The 14941-nt window shown below is 48.1% G+C and overlaps 1 protein-coding gene across 3 annotated transcripts in view; it reads left to right on the forward strand.

Annotated features, from left to right (window-relative positions):
• The first annotated feature begins 9111 nt into the window (after nt 1–9111).
• Nucleotides 9112–14941, forward strand: part of SKI (SKI proto-oncogene) — a 141543-nt gene continuing 135713 nt past the window's right edge. The window contains exon 1 of one of the 3 annotated variants that reach the window (XM_043499817.1): nt 9112–10259. In XM_043499817.1, the coding sequence (XP_043355752.1) occupies nt 9348–10259 (912 nt within the window). In that variant the 5' untranslated portion in view covers nt 9112–9347. The remainder of the gene's footprint in view (nt 10260–14941) is intronic. The other 2 variants (XM_038377008.2, XM_038377009.2) reach the window with 2 other exon arrangements.

Below are 14941 nucleotides of genomic sequence, written 5' to 3' on the forward strand. Positions count from 1 at the left end.
GTGGTCCCTTGCCCTATCGGAAAGTCACGTCCGTTTTTCAAGTGTCAGTTATAAATTTAGGGGCATAACTTTAGAAGCCAGGGTTGACGCTTTTGCGGTAAGGCCTTAGATTTAGGTTATGTTCTTTAAACAAATACATTATAATTAAAAAACTGAATATGGCTAGAAATACTTGCATGTGTTTTTGTTTTGTTTTAAATTTCAATTAAAGCTGCCTTTCAAAAAATAAAATTAAACTCTCCTTTGCATTGTTCTGAAGCTCAGCACGACTGGATTGTCCCTGTATATGAGCACTAGAAGGAGGCACTTAGTGTAATTGATTAACTTAGTTTCACCCGTGGAGCCCAGTGAAGGTGCAAAAAAAGTAAGCCTCATTGGGGAAAAGTGATTTATCTTCTTCCCCCTCAATGTTCTAATTGCACAAAGTAAGTGGGGACTAAATCTGTATTTGGGGAAGGTGGGGACTCTGTGTCCTCAGGGAGTTTTTGCTTTGTACAAACTACTTGTTTGCTGGATTGCACTAAAATTAAAGATGCTGGTTTGCCTCTGCGGCTGTTTGAGTGAAATGGCATGAAAGTAACAAAAATGTAGGGGACTCTTAGCTTTGGATGTGGGTGGGGTTGCTTTTCTAACTTCCTAAATGCTGGAGGGCTGTATACACAAAAATCTTCATTAACCTCTGAGCTCAGTAGGTTATTGATCTCTACTGCAATACCAGCTGACTTCCCCTACAGCCTGCCTGTTGCAGCGTGTGTGTTAGAAGATGCCCCAGAAATGGCAGAAGGGGAACCCAGATGCAGTTCCTGCTACACTTCCCACAAACTCCTTTCACTGTGCAGCAGAATGAAACTGCCAGCGATCAGAACAGGTCACCAGAGTACACCGTGGACTGAGAGTTCATGTCCGGGATCAGGTGTGCTCTTTGAGTAATTGGCTGGTGATTGTAAAAACTGTCTCATGTTCTTACTGACAAAATGAGAACAGCTGGTGGCTGCAGTTAAAGAAAAAAATAGGATTAGTGTATTTTTGCTAAAATTACATTTTTAGCCCGGTAACAATCAGTGTATTAAAAAACAAAAGCCTAGTCTAAATACCTCGGAGTGCTGGGCCAAAGTGTCTCAATGAAGCATTTCTTAGGGTCCAGTTTTAATATTGAAGTTAATGCACATGGCTGAATGACTCTCCTCTTAAGTGGAGGTTGGTTTCCCGTTTTGATTGTACCCGGTGACAACTAAAGCCCCAATTAGGCAAGGCACTGAAGTACCCAGGATTGTGGTGTCGCTGGCAATTTTAAAATCAAGATTGGGTGCTTTTCTAAAGATCAGCTCTAGGAATTATTTGGGGGGAGCTCTATGGCCTGACATACAGGAGGTCAGACAAGAGGATCACAATGGTCCCTTTGGGCCTTGGAATCGATGCATCTATGGAATCTGCTCAAGTCGCTTTTGATCTCAGTTCTTTGCTAAATCAGGGCTTTGGCCTGCTAGATCCATCAGGCAGAGTCCACAAGCAGCAGGAAGGAAGGGAGCAAAACGGAGAGGCGGGATGGTCCTGAGTTAAAGCACTGGACTGGGGCTGCTGCTTTTTGCCCATCAAAGTATAAACTCTTTGGGGCAAAGACAGTCCCTTGTTATGAGCCTGATCCAAAGCCTGGGGAAGTCAGTCAGAGTCTTTCCATTGAGTTCAGTGGGCTTTGGATCGGGCTGGACTTTCCAAAGTGCTTGGCACCCATCAGCACTTATGGACAGGGCTGCCACAGGCTGGGCATTTCGTGAGATGTTCCTGTGTTGGGCAGCCCTGAGCCCACAGCTCAGACTCCATGTTGCACAGATGGCTGAGCTGCTGGCAGGAGCCGTAGATCCTCCTGCCACATATAGATGTTGCTGTTGAGTTCCTCAGAAGCAGGCAGCCCCCTGCCTGTATACGTTCCCTTCTGGTTGCTGCCCCTCTGAATCCGAAGGAGGCAGCAGTGAGTGGCTGACAGGCAGGCAGGGATAGAAGGGAAGGAGGACTCAATATGAGCTTCACGCTCCCCTAAACCCCCTGCCCTCCAGAGAGACTCCAGCCCCTGCCTGACACCTTGTCCTACAGAGAGAACCCAACCCCCTGTCTCTCAGATGGAGCCTAGAACCCCAGTTACCTGCATCCCCTCACCTACTCTGACAGCATCCAGCCCTCCAGCTACCTCAGACACCGTAGCACGGCCCCGCTGCTAGCCCAGCAATCCCAGACCCCTGCCAGCACATCCCCAGATACCTCCCCACCTGCCCGAACCTCAGAGCTGGCAACTTTTGTGCCTCTCCACATCCAGTCCAGCCCTACCACGGCTTGGGGCAGGACGTGTTGACCCTAAACTCAAATTATGGCCACATGCTAATGAGTTGCAAATATGCAAATTAGAGAACTAAATAATCGTCATGAAGTGTTATATAACTGGTCAGATTTTTCAAACCCATTCAGCGTCCAGGAGCACTGAGCACTCCTGAAGATCTGGTCCCTTCTTTTAGGTGCCTTGGGGTAGCTAAGCTCTTTTGAGAGAGCAATTAGGCCCCATTGTGCTGGGTACTGTACAGTCTTGGTTGGGGCTTCTAGCTACCAATCATTGATAATAAAATCTTCTCCTGCAGAGCTCCCAAAGGGCAGGCTGGGTAGGAAACTGCATCTCCTTGCATTTCACTTTATTTTTATTTGTTTATTACTTGTAGTGCCGCAAAACTCCAGTCAGGATTGGGGCCTCACTGTGCTATGTACGGTGCAGGCCAGTCCCTGACCCACAAGAATGTACAGTCTAAACCAATGATGATGCATCCGATGAAGTGAGCTGTAGCTTACGAAAGCTTATGCTCAAATAAATTTGTTAGTCTCTAAGGTGCCACAAGTCCTCCTTTTCTTTTTTGCGAATATAGACTAACATAGCTGCTACTCTGAAACCAGTCTAAACCAAGATACATTATGATCTTTAGCTGCTCTGAGTGGCATCTCTACATGTCCCTTTTGCCTTGTGCTTTCAGATGTCACCTGTCTTCCACCCCCCACTCCAGAGGCTGACCCTCCCCAGATGTTTTATGAAATAGTTGCAAGATGCAATCCTGTCCCTGATAACTGCTCTGGCTTCCTGATGAGCTGCACATCCGGCAGCAGAGAGGACTGGAGCTTATTTTTATGTGTGTGTGTGGAATGTTTCAGGCACAAACACATCCCTCTCCCCGCTTGGGGAGATGAAAGGGGTTGGGGCGATGATGAGGGAAGATGCTCCCCACTCACAGATTTGCAAGTGAACCAAAAGTGGAGGAGTGGATGGAATGAATTGTCTGTTTAAATATGGAAAATGGAGTCTGCTTTTCGTTCTGGGCCTTTGGAATCTGTGGGTGGATTGGAACTGGCAGGCAGGGAGCAAACACCCACCCACCATAGGGTTGTGTGGTTCAGAAGTTTACAAGAGCATTTGTGTTCCAGGAGCTGCTGGCCTTGAAGCCAATAGAAAAAAAAAGAGAGAGAGCGAGAGAGAGAAAAAAACTCTGTGGTGTCAGGGCCCTTCCTCTGAGATTTTCCCCCCCCCTCTGTTTCTGCTTTCTCCAGCTAGAGGGCTGTCAAGCATGAGAGATCTGAATTGGTTGGAGGGGCGCTGGGGGTGCGTGTCAGGGAAATGTGTGGTAAGATGAGTGTGTAGTTGTTGTTGGTTTTTTTTGAACACACGTCCTGTTCACAGACCTTTATCAGGAAGGCAAGCGGCTTCTAAAGCTGCAGTCACCTTCCTCCAAAGTGAGAGATCTTTCTACTCCCCAGGCCAGTCTCCCCTTCATTACCTCCCCGCTGCTCTTTAACTCTGCACAGCCCCTGGGAGACAGACAAACGGAAGTTTTACTGTATTGTGAGTGGCACGAACTCCAGCCTTTTAATGCCTAAACCTGTTAGGAAAAACCACAGCATTGAGCAATTTGATACTAATCCTTTCCCCTTCTCCAAAGCTGCTTGTCTGAGGATCTCAGAGTGTGTGTTACACCCATTCATGAACTAATCCTCCTTCTGAGACAGGCCAGGGTCACTATCCACACTTGCAGATAGAGAAACCGAGGCAAAGAATGTGGAAGGGACTTGCCCAGGGTCACCTACACCTACAGCTCATAGGAGGACAGTGTTCACATACTCGGTTTCCTTCTACTCCATGCTCCTCCCACAACACAACTGCTCCCTTGCAGTCAATATTTCCCCTCTCCTCAGCTGACTGACCCAAGTTTATAGCCTGCTGAGGTCAGAGGGAACCTTTCCATTACTCCACTGGGCTCTGGATCAGGTCCCTGATGCTGTTTTTACATCAGTGCATCTCCGTTGGCCACAATGGAATTGATTCTGATTTAGGGCCTGATCTTGCTTCCATTAAAGTCGATCTGAGTTTTTGGTGACCTTAATGGGAGCAAGTGCTGTAAGAGTGAGATCAGGAGCAGGCCATATACGTTTAACAGCCTCTCAGATTATCCCCGAGACTTGTAAGTGGGATTGTCAAAAGAGTCTAAAAGAGTTAGTGCCCAGACCCTATTTCAAATCTTTGGGAGATCAATGCCTAACTAACTCCCACACAGGCTCCTTAGACCACCCCAACTTCATTTATTTATCAGCCTTTCTGTGACCATCAGTAGTGTAGGATCTCAGCAACTCACAAACCTTAATTAATTTTATCCTCCCTGGCCAGGCCCAGACTAAGAATTTTGGGCCCCTGTGCACTATGGAAATTGGGCGGCCTCCGCACCTTTGCTAAACTAGGTAGCAATCCGCACCGTACCCCACACAAAGCTCAGAATGCTCCTCCCAGCCCACATCCACCCCAGCAACCCTCCATCAGCTCCCACTTCTCCTGACAGCCCCCCCAACTCATCCCAGCAGCCCTGATGTACATCCCAATCACTTTAAACTCACCCCCCCCAACACTGCCCATTCACCCCATAGCCCACCAACAACTCACCCCAGCCCCTCACCCCCACCTCAGGATCTTCCTGGCCACTCATTGGTGCCCCCTGGCTCAGCACACTGCTCCTGTTCCAGGCTAGGGCAGCTCTTCCTGATTCCCCCACCGTCCAGCACCTCCACTCTCTCCCATTGCCTGCCCTGTACTCACAGTCCTGCGCTGCCCGATCACTCCTCCTTTGAGACAGGGAGGCGGCCGGGCCTAACTGGCACGAGTGATGTTGTAACCTGGTACGTGGGGTTGCAGTGCCACTGTGGTTTTTGTTTGTTTGTTTTTCCTGGAAGTCAGGGGCCCTGTGCACATGCAGCGCGTGCACCCTGGTAAATCCAGGCCTGCCTGCCTGCCCTCAGGGAGTTGGCATTACCCCCATTTTACAGATGAGGAAATGAGGCACAAAGAGATTAAATGACTTGCCCAAGGCAACATGAAATCCCTGGGAGATCTAGAAATAGAACCCAGATGTTCTGTGCCTTAACCACCAGGCCATCCTCCCTTTCCTTTGTATGGTCCTCTCTCTTGTAGGAATGACAGTTAGTGTCAGCCTGCCGACAAACAGCTCCTTACAGGATTTAATGGATATCAGAGTGGCAGACACCATCTTGAGGGGAGGAGCCACCTCTCCTAAAATGAACCTTACTTGTTGGGTTTTTTTGTTTTTAAAACATACACTAACAAACGAGCTTCCAGAGCAAAGTGGCTTGTCCATTAATGAGCAAGTGTCCTTCTAAGTATATATTTTTTTCTCTTTAAAAGGATCAGGGACTCTGTAGTTGGTGTTTGAATACATCTGTATTTTTCTCTTAGATTTTAATGTGTCTAAAACCAGCTTTAAATTGCAATTAAATCTGTTTTAGGGTTTTATTCTGTGTCTCATTACTGTAGCATCTGAGTACCTTCCATATAGAATCAATTCACGAGCAATGTCCCTAGCACTTCTCCCTTTTTGGGATCAAAACTCTGCTTGGGGAAAGGATCTTTCTTTATTCTTCAAATACAAAACACTTTACGATTTGGAAGCAAAAGAACATGTGAATGGGTAGATCTCATGCATACTTCCTATTATCAGGAGGTAACAGACACAGTCAGTTTCAACCATACAACACTGAATTTTGTATTTAAAAGAATATATTCTTAACCAGTGCCCTTATAGATCACTAGCAATACAGCCCAGAATTCTGCCAGTGAACTGTAAGCTTTTTTGCATGATGGATTGTTTTTTTTAATTGCATAAATGTACAGTACCTAGCACATTAGGGGCTTGGGTGCTGATTAGTACTTGTAGGTCCTATTATTATTTGTCTTGCAGTAGCACCTAAGAGCACCAGTCAAAGATCAGGACTGCCTTCTGTAGTGCATGAAGTGATATGACAGATGCTAGTCACATGAAGTTCTTTCCTTCTTTGCACTCCCTTTTCATACTTTAAACCCAGATGCTTCAACTGGATGTGTGTGAATGGACCCCTGGGCCCATCCCTGCTAATTCAAATTGCAGAATCAGAGCCTTCTTTTGTGCACATACTGCACTTTGCTACCACCAGAATAACAATGACAACAATATAAGGCAGGGTCTGTAATTTTCAAATTGTTTTATATTGGCTCATGCAATGGGGCTTCAAGTTGGTTAACTTGTAGGCATTCCCACAATTATAAATGTTAAAATAATAATTAATAAAATGGTTGGACCAAAGTAACAAAAAAAAAAAATTTACAAGTGGCTGAAACGTCTGGGATTGAGCCCTGGAAATTGTCAAATCAGATGGTAGTTGAACACTAGGGGGGAGTGAATTCAAAATCTTAGTATCTAAATAGAATTCCAAAGGACATTGTGTTCCCCTAGTACATTGATTGATTTTTGCCAGACTTCCTCCTATTTTTGTGTCTGCATTGATCCTTCAAATTTAACACATCTATCTGGACATTCATCTCTTCACCCCTTTCCCCCAGATCTGTCTGCATCCACCTGTTGTGTTCTGTTTTATACTTAGTTTGTAAGATCTTTGGGGCAGGAACCATATTTTTGCTTTGTGTTTTCACAGCACCCGGCACACCAAGGTTCTGGTCCCTAACTGGGGCTCCTAGGCTGGTTAAAGCTTGTCATACAGCCTCTTCTTGTCTGCACATTAGAGTTAAAGAAAATGTTGATTTATGAGAGGTGGTGGAAACAATCCTTGTTTCTCTCTTTTTGGGTTTTGAAACTTGTTTCTTATGTTTGTATTTAGAGTTGGTTGAAAAGACAGTAAAAAAAGAGTTTTGATTGTCGAAAAATTTGAAATTTTGGCCGTGTAACTCATTGAAAAACCAGACACATTTCAACCAAAATTGTTTGCTTATTGAAAACAGATTTCTTTAGGAAAAGCCTTGAACTCTGGAGAATGTCTTCCAGTTCTCATTTGTTTTCATAACAGCAAGAAACCCAAAAATTCGAGCAAAAATGGTGTGTACGCACACTGGTATCTTCCGGAGGTTCTCCCAAACTAAGTAGGGCTGAATGGGGTCAGTGATTGCCTGGGAGACTTGTTAGGAAAATCTTGGTGCTGAAGGAAGTGGTGTTAGTGATTCAGTAGAGGGTGCTCTTTCCTGTGAGTCAGTGCACAGCAATCCTTGGGGTGGCTCTGTGCCCTCTTTCACATGAGATGTGAAAGGGAGGTTCTCCATTAGTTATGGCTCCATTAGATATGAGATTAAAGATCTCAGGCTACCTTTTGACTGAACAAATTTAATTTTTCTGACCTAAAATACCCCTGCAGTTTCAGCTGAAAATGTATTTTCTCTCTTTGTTCTCCACTGTTTGTATTACAGCAGGCTGTGCCATGTTGTGTGTGTGTGTGTGTGTTCCAGCTATACACTGTGTATTTGTGTTATGCATTTACACTGGGCATATGTTTTGCACTATGCATATTTGTGTGCATTTTGTTTTACACATTATGTGTGTTTTGTGCCTGTTCCGTGTGGTATTTTGTGCATGTGTTAGATGTACATGTTTTATGTATGTTAAATTTGTGTATTTGTATTACATGTATACGTTAGGTGCATATCCTTGTGTTGTGCGTGTGTATTTTGTGTCAGGTGTGTACTTGTCTTGAATTACATACAGATGGTGTATGTATGTTTTGCAACTTTTGTGTTAATTGCATGAACCCTGGGCGTGTTGCATGTACCTTGTGTGTCTGTGCTTATATCAGGCACACACTTAAAAAAACAAAAAAAACAAAAAACCACACCTCAACTCAGTAAATAATCAGGACAAAGCAGAAACCAAACCCTCAGAGAAAAGCCCTCGCCCTCCCGCCCCCGGACTTCCTCGCTGGCAGGTCTGTGAACCCAGCACTTTACTCTTCCCCAGCCCGGCGGCTCAGGGGCTTGCCTTTGCAGAGCGGCTCCGCGAAGAGCGGCGCGGGGGGGAGGCGGCCCCCGTTCCTGGAAGAGCCCAGCCTGGGGAGTTGGTCACATTCTTGGCTGGGATTCAATGACTGAGGCAGACACCAACAAACAGGGGAGGGGTGCGGGCGGGCGGGCGCGCGGGGAGGGGGGAGGAGTGAGCGCGAGGCGGCCCGAGCTCCGGCGCGAGGCGCGCTCAGTCGCTGCCGGGGCGAGGAGCCGGGAGGATGCGCCGTCGCCGCCTGCAGCTCCCCGCAGCCCACTAGACGAGAGAGCAAAGCAAAGCAAGAACTGAAAGCAAAGGAAACCTTCCCGACCCAGCCCGGGGACCACACGGAAAAGGGAGGGGGGGAAGCCCGCCTGCCTGCCTGCCTGCCTGCCTGTCTGTCTGCAGCCCCCCCCCCCGCCACATTTTTTTTTTTGGAAGTGCAAAAGATTGTGAGGCCTGGGGGCGGGGGAGCTTTTAAGAAAAACCAAATATTGCAACAAATTTTTTTTTTTTTGGGGGGGGGTGGCCCCCTCCTTGCACGGACCAAGCTTCCCCCCGCCCGCTTGGCTTCGCCGGAGATGGACAGCCGGGAGGCCGCCGCAGAGCCGCGGCCCGCGCGCCTTTGAGCCCCCGGGGGCTGGAGCGTGGCACAGACTTTTCTGGGGGTGTATTGGGGGGGGAGGGGAAGGGGGGGGTTTGCTGGGGGGGGGGCGGCCGGGAGAGCGCGTGCTGGCGGCGGGGCGGGCGGGCCTGCTGTGCTCCGGGGGGGCGGACGGCGTGACTCGCGGGGCAGCGGGGGAGACGCGGCGCTGGTGCAAGGGGCCCCCCGCGCCGGGCACACGCGCCCCGCGGACGCACTCAGGGGGTGGCGGGGGGGTTGCTGCCCGGAGGCCAGGCAGGGCGGGCTGGGCGCTTTGGATGCGTGGGCCCCCGGTTTAGCGGCGTCCGAGCCGGGGCTTTGCTCTTCCTTTCTGTCTCTCTCAGTGTGGGGTGGGGAGGGGGCTCCGGGACTGAAAGATGGAGACGGTCAGTAGAAGCAGCTTCCAGCCGCACCCCGGGCTGCAGAAGACCTTGGAACAGTTTCATCTGAGCTCCATGAGCTCCCTGGGTGGCCCGGCCGCCTTCTCCGCCCGCTGGGCGCAGGAGATGTACAAGAAGGACAATGGCAAAGACCCCGCGGAGCCCGTCCTCCACCTGCCCCCCATCCAGCCCCCGCCGGTGATGCCGGGCCCCTTCTTCATGCCCTCGGACAGGTCCACGGAGCGGTGCGAGACCATCCTGGAAGGGGAGACCATCTCCTGCTTCGTGGTGGGTGGGGAGAAGCGGCTCTGCCTGCCGCAGATCCTGAACTCCGTGCTCAGGGACTTCTCCCTGCAGCAGATCAACTCGGTGTGCGACGAGCTGCACATCTACTGCTCCAGGTGCACGGCCGACCAGCTGGAGATCCTGAAAGTCATGGGCATCCTGCCCTTCTCGGCCCCCTCCTGCGGGCTCATCACCAAGACGGACGCCGAGAGGCTCTGCAATGCCTTGCTCTACGGGGGCACCTACCCGCCCCACTGCAAGAAGGAGTTCTCCAGCACCATCGAGCTGGAGCTCACGGAGAAGAGCTTCAAGGTGTACCACGAGTGCTTTGGGAAGTGCAAGGGACTCCTCGTGCCGGAGCTGTACACCAACCCCAGCGCTGCCTGCATCCAGTGCTTGGACTGCAGGCTCATGTACCCGCCTCACAAATTTGTGGTCCACTCGCATAAATCCCTGGAGAACAGGACTTGCCACTGGGGCTTTGACTCGGCTAACTGGAGGTCCTATATCCTCCTCAGCCAGGATTACACCGGGAAAGAGGAGAAAGCAAGGCTGGGCCAGTTCTTGGATGAAATGAAAGAGAAATTTGACTACAGCAACAAATACAAGAGAAAAGCACCCAGGGTAAGTGGCACCTGATTTTAGGGGGATGAGGGTGGGGAAATTTGCCTACAGTTTCAGGGATCTCCAGACAAACCAGCTTTGGTGGCCCCTTTCCCTTTAAAGGCGTGCAGCAGTTTAACCATGCTGCGAAATCGAACCCAGTGGGGTGATGTGGAAGAGCGTTCGTAGAAACTGCACTTCGCTTTCTTGTAGACTTAAATTCTTCTTCTTCTTGGTGGCTTTTAGGTTTTTACTTAAAATACTTCTATTTTTCTATTTCTTCTTTGAAATGTACATTAGGGGCCTGATCCTGCTGCCCTTGCTCCCCCCATACTTTCACTGGGAGTGCTGGCCAGGCCAGGACTTTGGGATCGGAGCCTGAATGGGGAAGCATGGGCAAGGACAAATAACACGGACAAACGGCTCTTTACAGAAATACATACAACTCCACTCCTAATGTACATGTTAATACATTGAACAGGTCTGGGAACAGAGACTAAACGATCTCCAAGCGTCGATGGGAATGAAATGTGACTGGGTTACAGGGTATATCGGAAAAATTCTGACAATAGATCAGTATACTAGTAGCCCGCATTAGCGACTGGTGTGTGAATGGAGAAGACTGTGCACATTGGGTTTTGTATAATCCAGTAAATGAATCTATCTAGAGCCAACTGCAGCAGCCTCTAAGATATGCCATGCGGGTGGTGACGCTGCCCATCCAGACTGCTAAACCACATTTATTTTAGGTGGCTTCCCCCCCCCCCTTCAGTCTGAGCAGCCTGAATCCCCAGCATGTGGGTGGGTGGCAGGCCGAGGTGGCCCCCTGGCACCAGTCCTGATCAATGGGCAGCAATGCCACCGGGCCCTGAGAACTTCCTCGCAGACACCAGGATGTCTGGCTCGCTGGCGGTGGTGTAATTGGCTGTGGGATGAGCAGCACATTGTCTGCGCGCACACGCAAAGTCGAGTTAACTCCTTCCCTTGACTTCCACTGCACTGGCTTGTTGGGTGGATTTTGTCTCATTTTGTTAGGGATTTTTAGTTGCTGGAGTTGTAGGGTGCACAAAGCTAGGGACAAACCCAAAAAAAGCATTTAAAGCCTATTGTGAATGGGCAGGGATTGTCTCATCACTTCCCAAATGCTTGTTTTAATCACGCTCTGTCTTTAATTTTCTTTTTTAAAAAAGAAACGGAGTACTTGTGGCACCTTAGAGACTAACAAATTTATTAGAGCATCAGCTTTCGTGAGCTACAGCTCACTTCATCGGATGGCATCCGATGAAGTGAGCTGTAGCTCACGAAAGCTGATGCTCTAATAAATTTGTTAGTCTCAAGGTGCCACAAGTACTCCGTTTCTTTTTGCGAATACAGACTAACAGGGCTGCTACTCTGAAACCTGTTCTTTTTTAAATATCCAGACCCAAAGCTGCACTTAGCCCAGCTAGCTTTGGGAGGCCCAGTTAATTCAGCTGCCTCTAGCTTTTCTTTTTTTTTTTTTTTCCAAATCAGTAACTAGACTCCTCCTCCCTCTTGTTCCTCAATTCTCCTCCCCAGAGCTGGAGGGTCAGAGCCATTGTGGCAGTGTTGTGCTGTGATGAGCCACATTATCGCCATAGTTGGAGGTGGATGTGTTTTTAATGGCTTGTCTGTCCGCTGCTAATCATGTGCTAAGGTGGCATGGTGGGGATTGACTGTCTTGTACAGATGTGTGGGGAGGGGAAGGATTCAGAAGGGGTGGAGTTGTGAGGCTGGGGAAGCAGCATTTTTGGGGTGAAGGGACCTTGCTGCGATTGTGGCATCCTGCCCAGACCACCTCTCCCATTTCCCTCTCCTACTCCCAGAAGGGTGTTTTGACATATTAGCTTTTCAGTCTTATGGTGGCTTCCATAGCTGACCTCTTTCATTGAGAATTTCAAACTTAAGTGGTGTCATGTTTTTATGGAGTTTTACAATGTTTTTAGCAATATCCAGAACCCTTGACTGGAGCTAGGTGGAGGAGTCAGGAGAAGTTTAGACACAAGGGGCAACATTTTTCAAAAGTGTTTACTGAACTTGGGGTGCTTTGATTTATTGATTTTTTTTTTTTAGGGGTGGAGCCCAACTTGAGATCCCAACCCAAAAGGGACTTGACTTTCTCAGAAAGCGCTAAGCACTCCTGGCTCCAGATGAGGCCTGTGGGAAAGGTGCACAGCACCTCTGACAAATCAGGATCAATGAGGCTCAAGTTGGGCACCTAAAAATTGTGGCCTCAAAAATATTCAGTGGCTACATTGGAACATTTTGCCAAAATGCATTTATGCTATGAAATTCCCAGGGTGTTGGCTTTCAAAATGCAATATTGTAAGGGGTGGGTTGTGTCCGTGTTCTGGGGATAGGGTGGGAGGGGAATGTTTTATCTCAGGTTTCAGAGTAGCAGCCGCGTTAGTCTGTATTCGCAAAAAGAAAAGCAGTACTTGTGGCACCTTAGAGACTAACAAATTTATTAGAGCATAAGCTTTCGTGAGCTACAGCTCACTTCACTCAGCTTTTGCTCTAATAAATTTGTTAGTCTCTAAGGTGCCACAAGTACTGCTTTTCTTTTTGTTTTATCTCAGTTCTCGTGCAGAACTCTGCTAAGTTTCAAGGCTTTTGAGTTGGCTTCAGGGCTCCTGTATAAATACAGAACAATCTTGAAGAGACCCTGTCAACAACTTAAGACCAGACAGAGTTTTGCCTTACCTCACTTACGTTTCCTTTTTCTCCAGCCTTTTGCCATCAGTTGTAGCCAACGGGATATCATATGTTAAGGTCGTTTGTGCTGTAGCAGCGTTTGCAGATAATTATGGAGAGACTCAATCTGGCTCAAGGGCTGCTAGACTGCGGCCCTAGGCAAATAACGGTGGAGTAAATTTTAGGTCGCCTAGAAAGGAAATGAAAGGAAGATCCTGTCTCTGGCTCTGTGTGGTTGTGTTTATCACTGTCTGCCTGCATGCTTGTGTGTCTCTCTGGCTGTGTGTGGGGTGCTTTTTTGTGGATAAATGTGTGAAGCATGTGTGTCTGTGTCGCTTCGCTTTTTTGTGTGTATGTGCTTGTGTCACTTTGTTTTGTCATATATCCATTTGTGTACATATGCATGTGTGATGTGTGCCTTCTTTTGTGATTTGTTTGAATTCGTCTCAGTTTCATGATGGGTCTGTGCATATATGTGTCCGTCTGTGTGCTGTGTGTCTCTGGGTTGTTTGCGGGTGGGGTATCTCTACTGCTCTGTCAGCATGACTGTATGAAGTGCCTTATGTATCTGTCTATGTGATTGTGCAAGGTGTGGTATCTGTGGTTTTGCTCCTCCCAGGAGTGGCTTGGTCTAGAGCTGCAGTGCAGGTGAAAGCCTCATGAAGGGGACAGTGGGTTAAAGCCACAGATTTGAGGAAGCTCTGAACTCTGCAGCACAGCAGAGCAAGTCCCTCAGAGTCTGTCACTTTTCTTCCTTCCCTTTTCTTTTTAGTTTTATTCCTTTTTATTTCCTCCCTAATCTCAGGTCTGTTTTCCCTCTGTGTTGACCTATGAGCTTTTTCACATCCACTCCACCCTTAACCTTCACCTTCCCTCCACTTCCCAGAGCTTCCTCTTCTCTTGAGCTCTTTCCTGTTTCCCCTCAGTCTTTGCCCTTGTCCTAGTCCCTCCCATTCTGCCTCTCTTTGTCACCTGGATTCTCCCCCTCCGCCCCAGCTCTCCCACTTCCCCCTGGCCTTGTTTTCTGTTCTCCCTGCTCCTTTCCTGGTCTCCTGTTGCTGCCTCTGATTTTATGTGTGAGTGTGTCCTATTCTCTTCTGCTTTTCTCCATTAGTTTGTTCCCTCTCCCGTCTCACCCACTGTGTCTGGAGTGGAGCTATTCAAAGCAACGCCACCTAGTTCTGGGTTGTGTGTCCTAAGATTTAAAAACTTCCAGAACTGCAAAAATGGGTCCCATAAATTGAGAGCCATGGTTTCTTTTGGTATAGTTGCATAGAATCATAAGAACATAGGCCTGGAAGGGACCTCGAAGATAGGCTGTCTTGTCCAGTGCCCTCCACAGAGGCAACACTAAGTATTATCTAGACCATCCCTGGCAGATGTTTGTCAAGCCTGTTCTTACAAATGTCCACTGACAGAGATTTCACAACTTCTCTAGGTAATTTGTCCCAATACTTAGGAAGTTTTTCTTAATGTCCAATCTTAATCCCCCTTGTTGCAATTTAAGCCCATTGCTTCTTGTTCTATCTTTAGTGGCTAAGGAGAACAATTTATCACCTTCCTTTTTATATCTGCCTTTTATGTACTTGGAGACTGTTACCATTCCCCCCCTCGGTCTTCTCTTCTCCAGACTAAATAAAACCCTTTTTTTCATCTTTCCACATAGGTCATGTTTTCTAGACCTATAATCATATTTGTTGCTCTCCTGTGGACTTTTTTTTTTTTTCTCCCGTTCATATCTTTCCTGAAGTGTGATGCCCAGAACTGGACACAGTACTTCAGTTGAGACCTCCATGGTCTCCTCTGGCCAGTATAGGCGAGGCCTGGATCGCCATCCCGATCTCTCCTGTGCTCCATGGCTGATGCCCTTGCCCCATCCTGGTCTGCTATCTGTCTGCTTTCTGCATGCCAGCATGTCTCCAAAGTGTCTGAGCTACTAACGCCTCAAAAGGGGGCTTTAAAGCTTTTTTGATTGGTGGGCAGTCTCCAGT

Source organism: Dermochelys coriacea, chromosome 18 (assembly GCF_009764565.3).
Source record: "Dermochelys coriacea isolate rDerCor1 chromosome 18, rDerCor1.pri.v4, whole genome shotgun sequence".
NCBI lineage: Eukaryota > Metazoa > Chordata > Testudines > Dermochelyidae > Dermochelys > Dermochelys coriacea.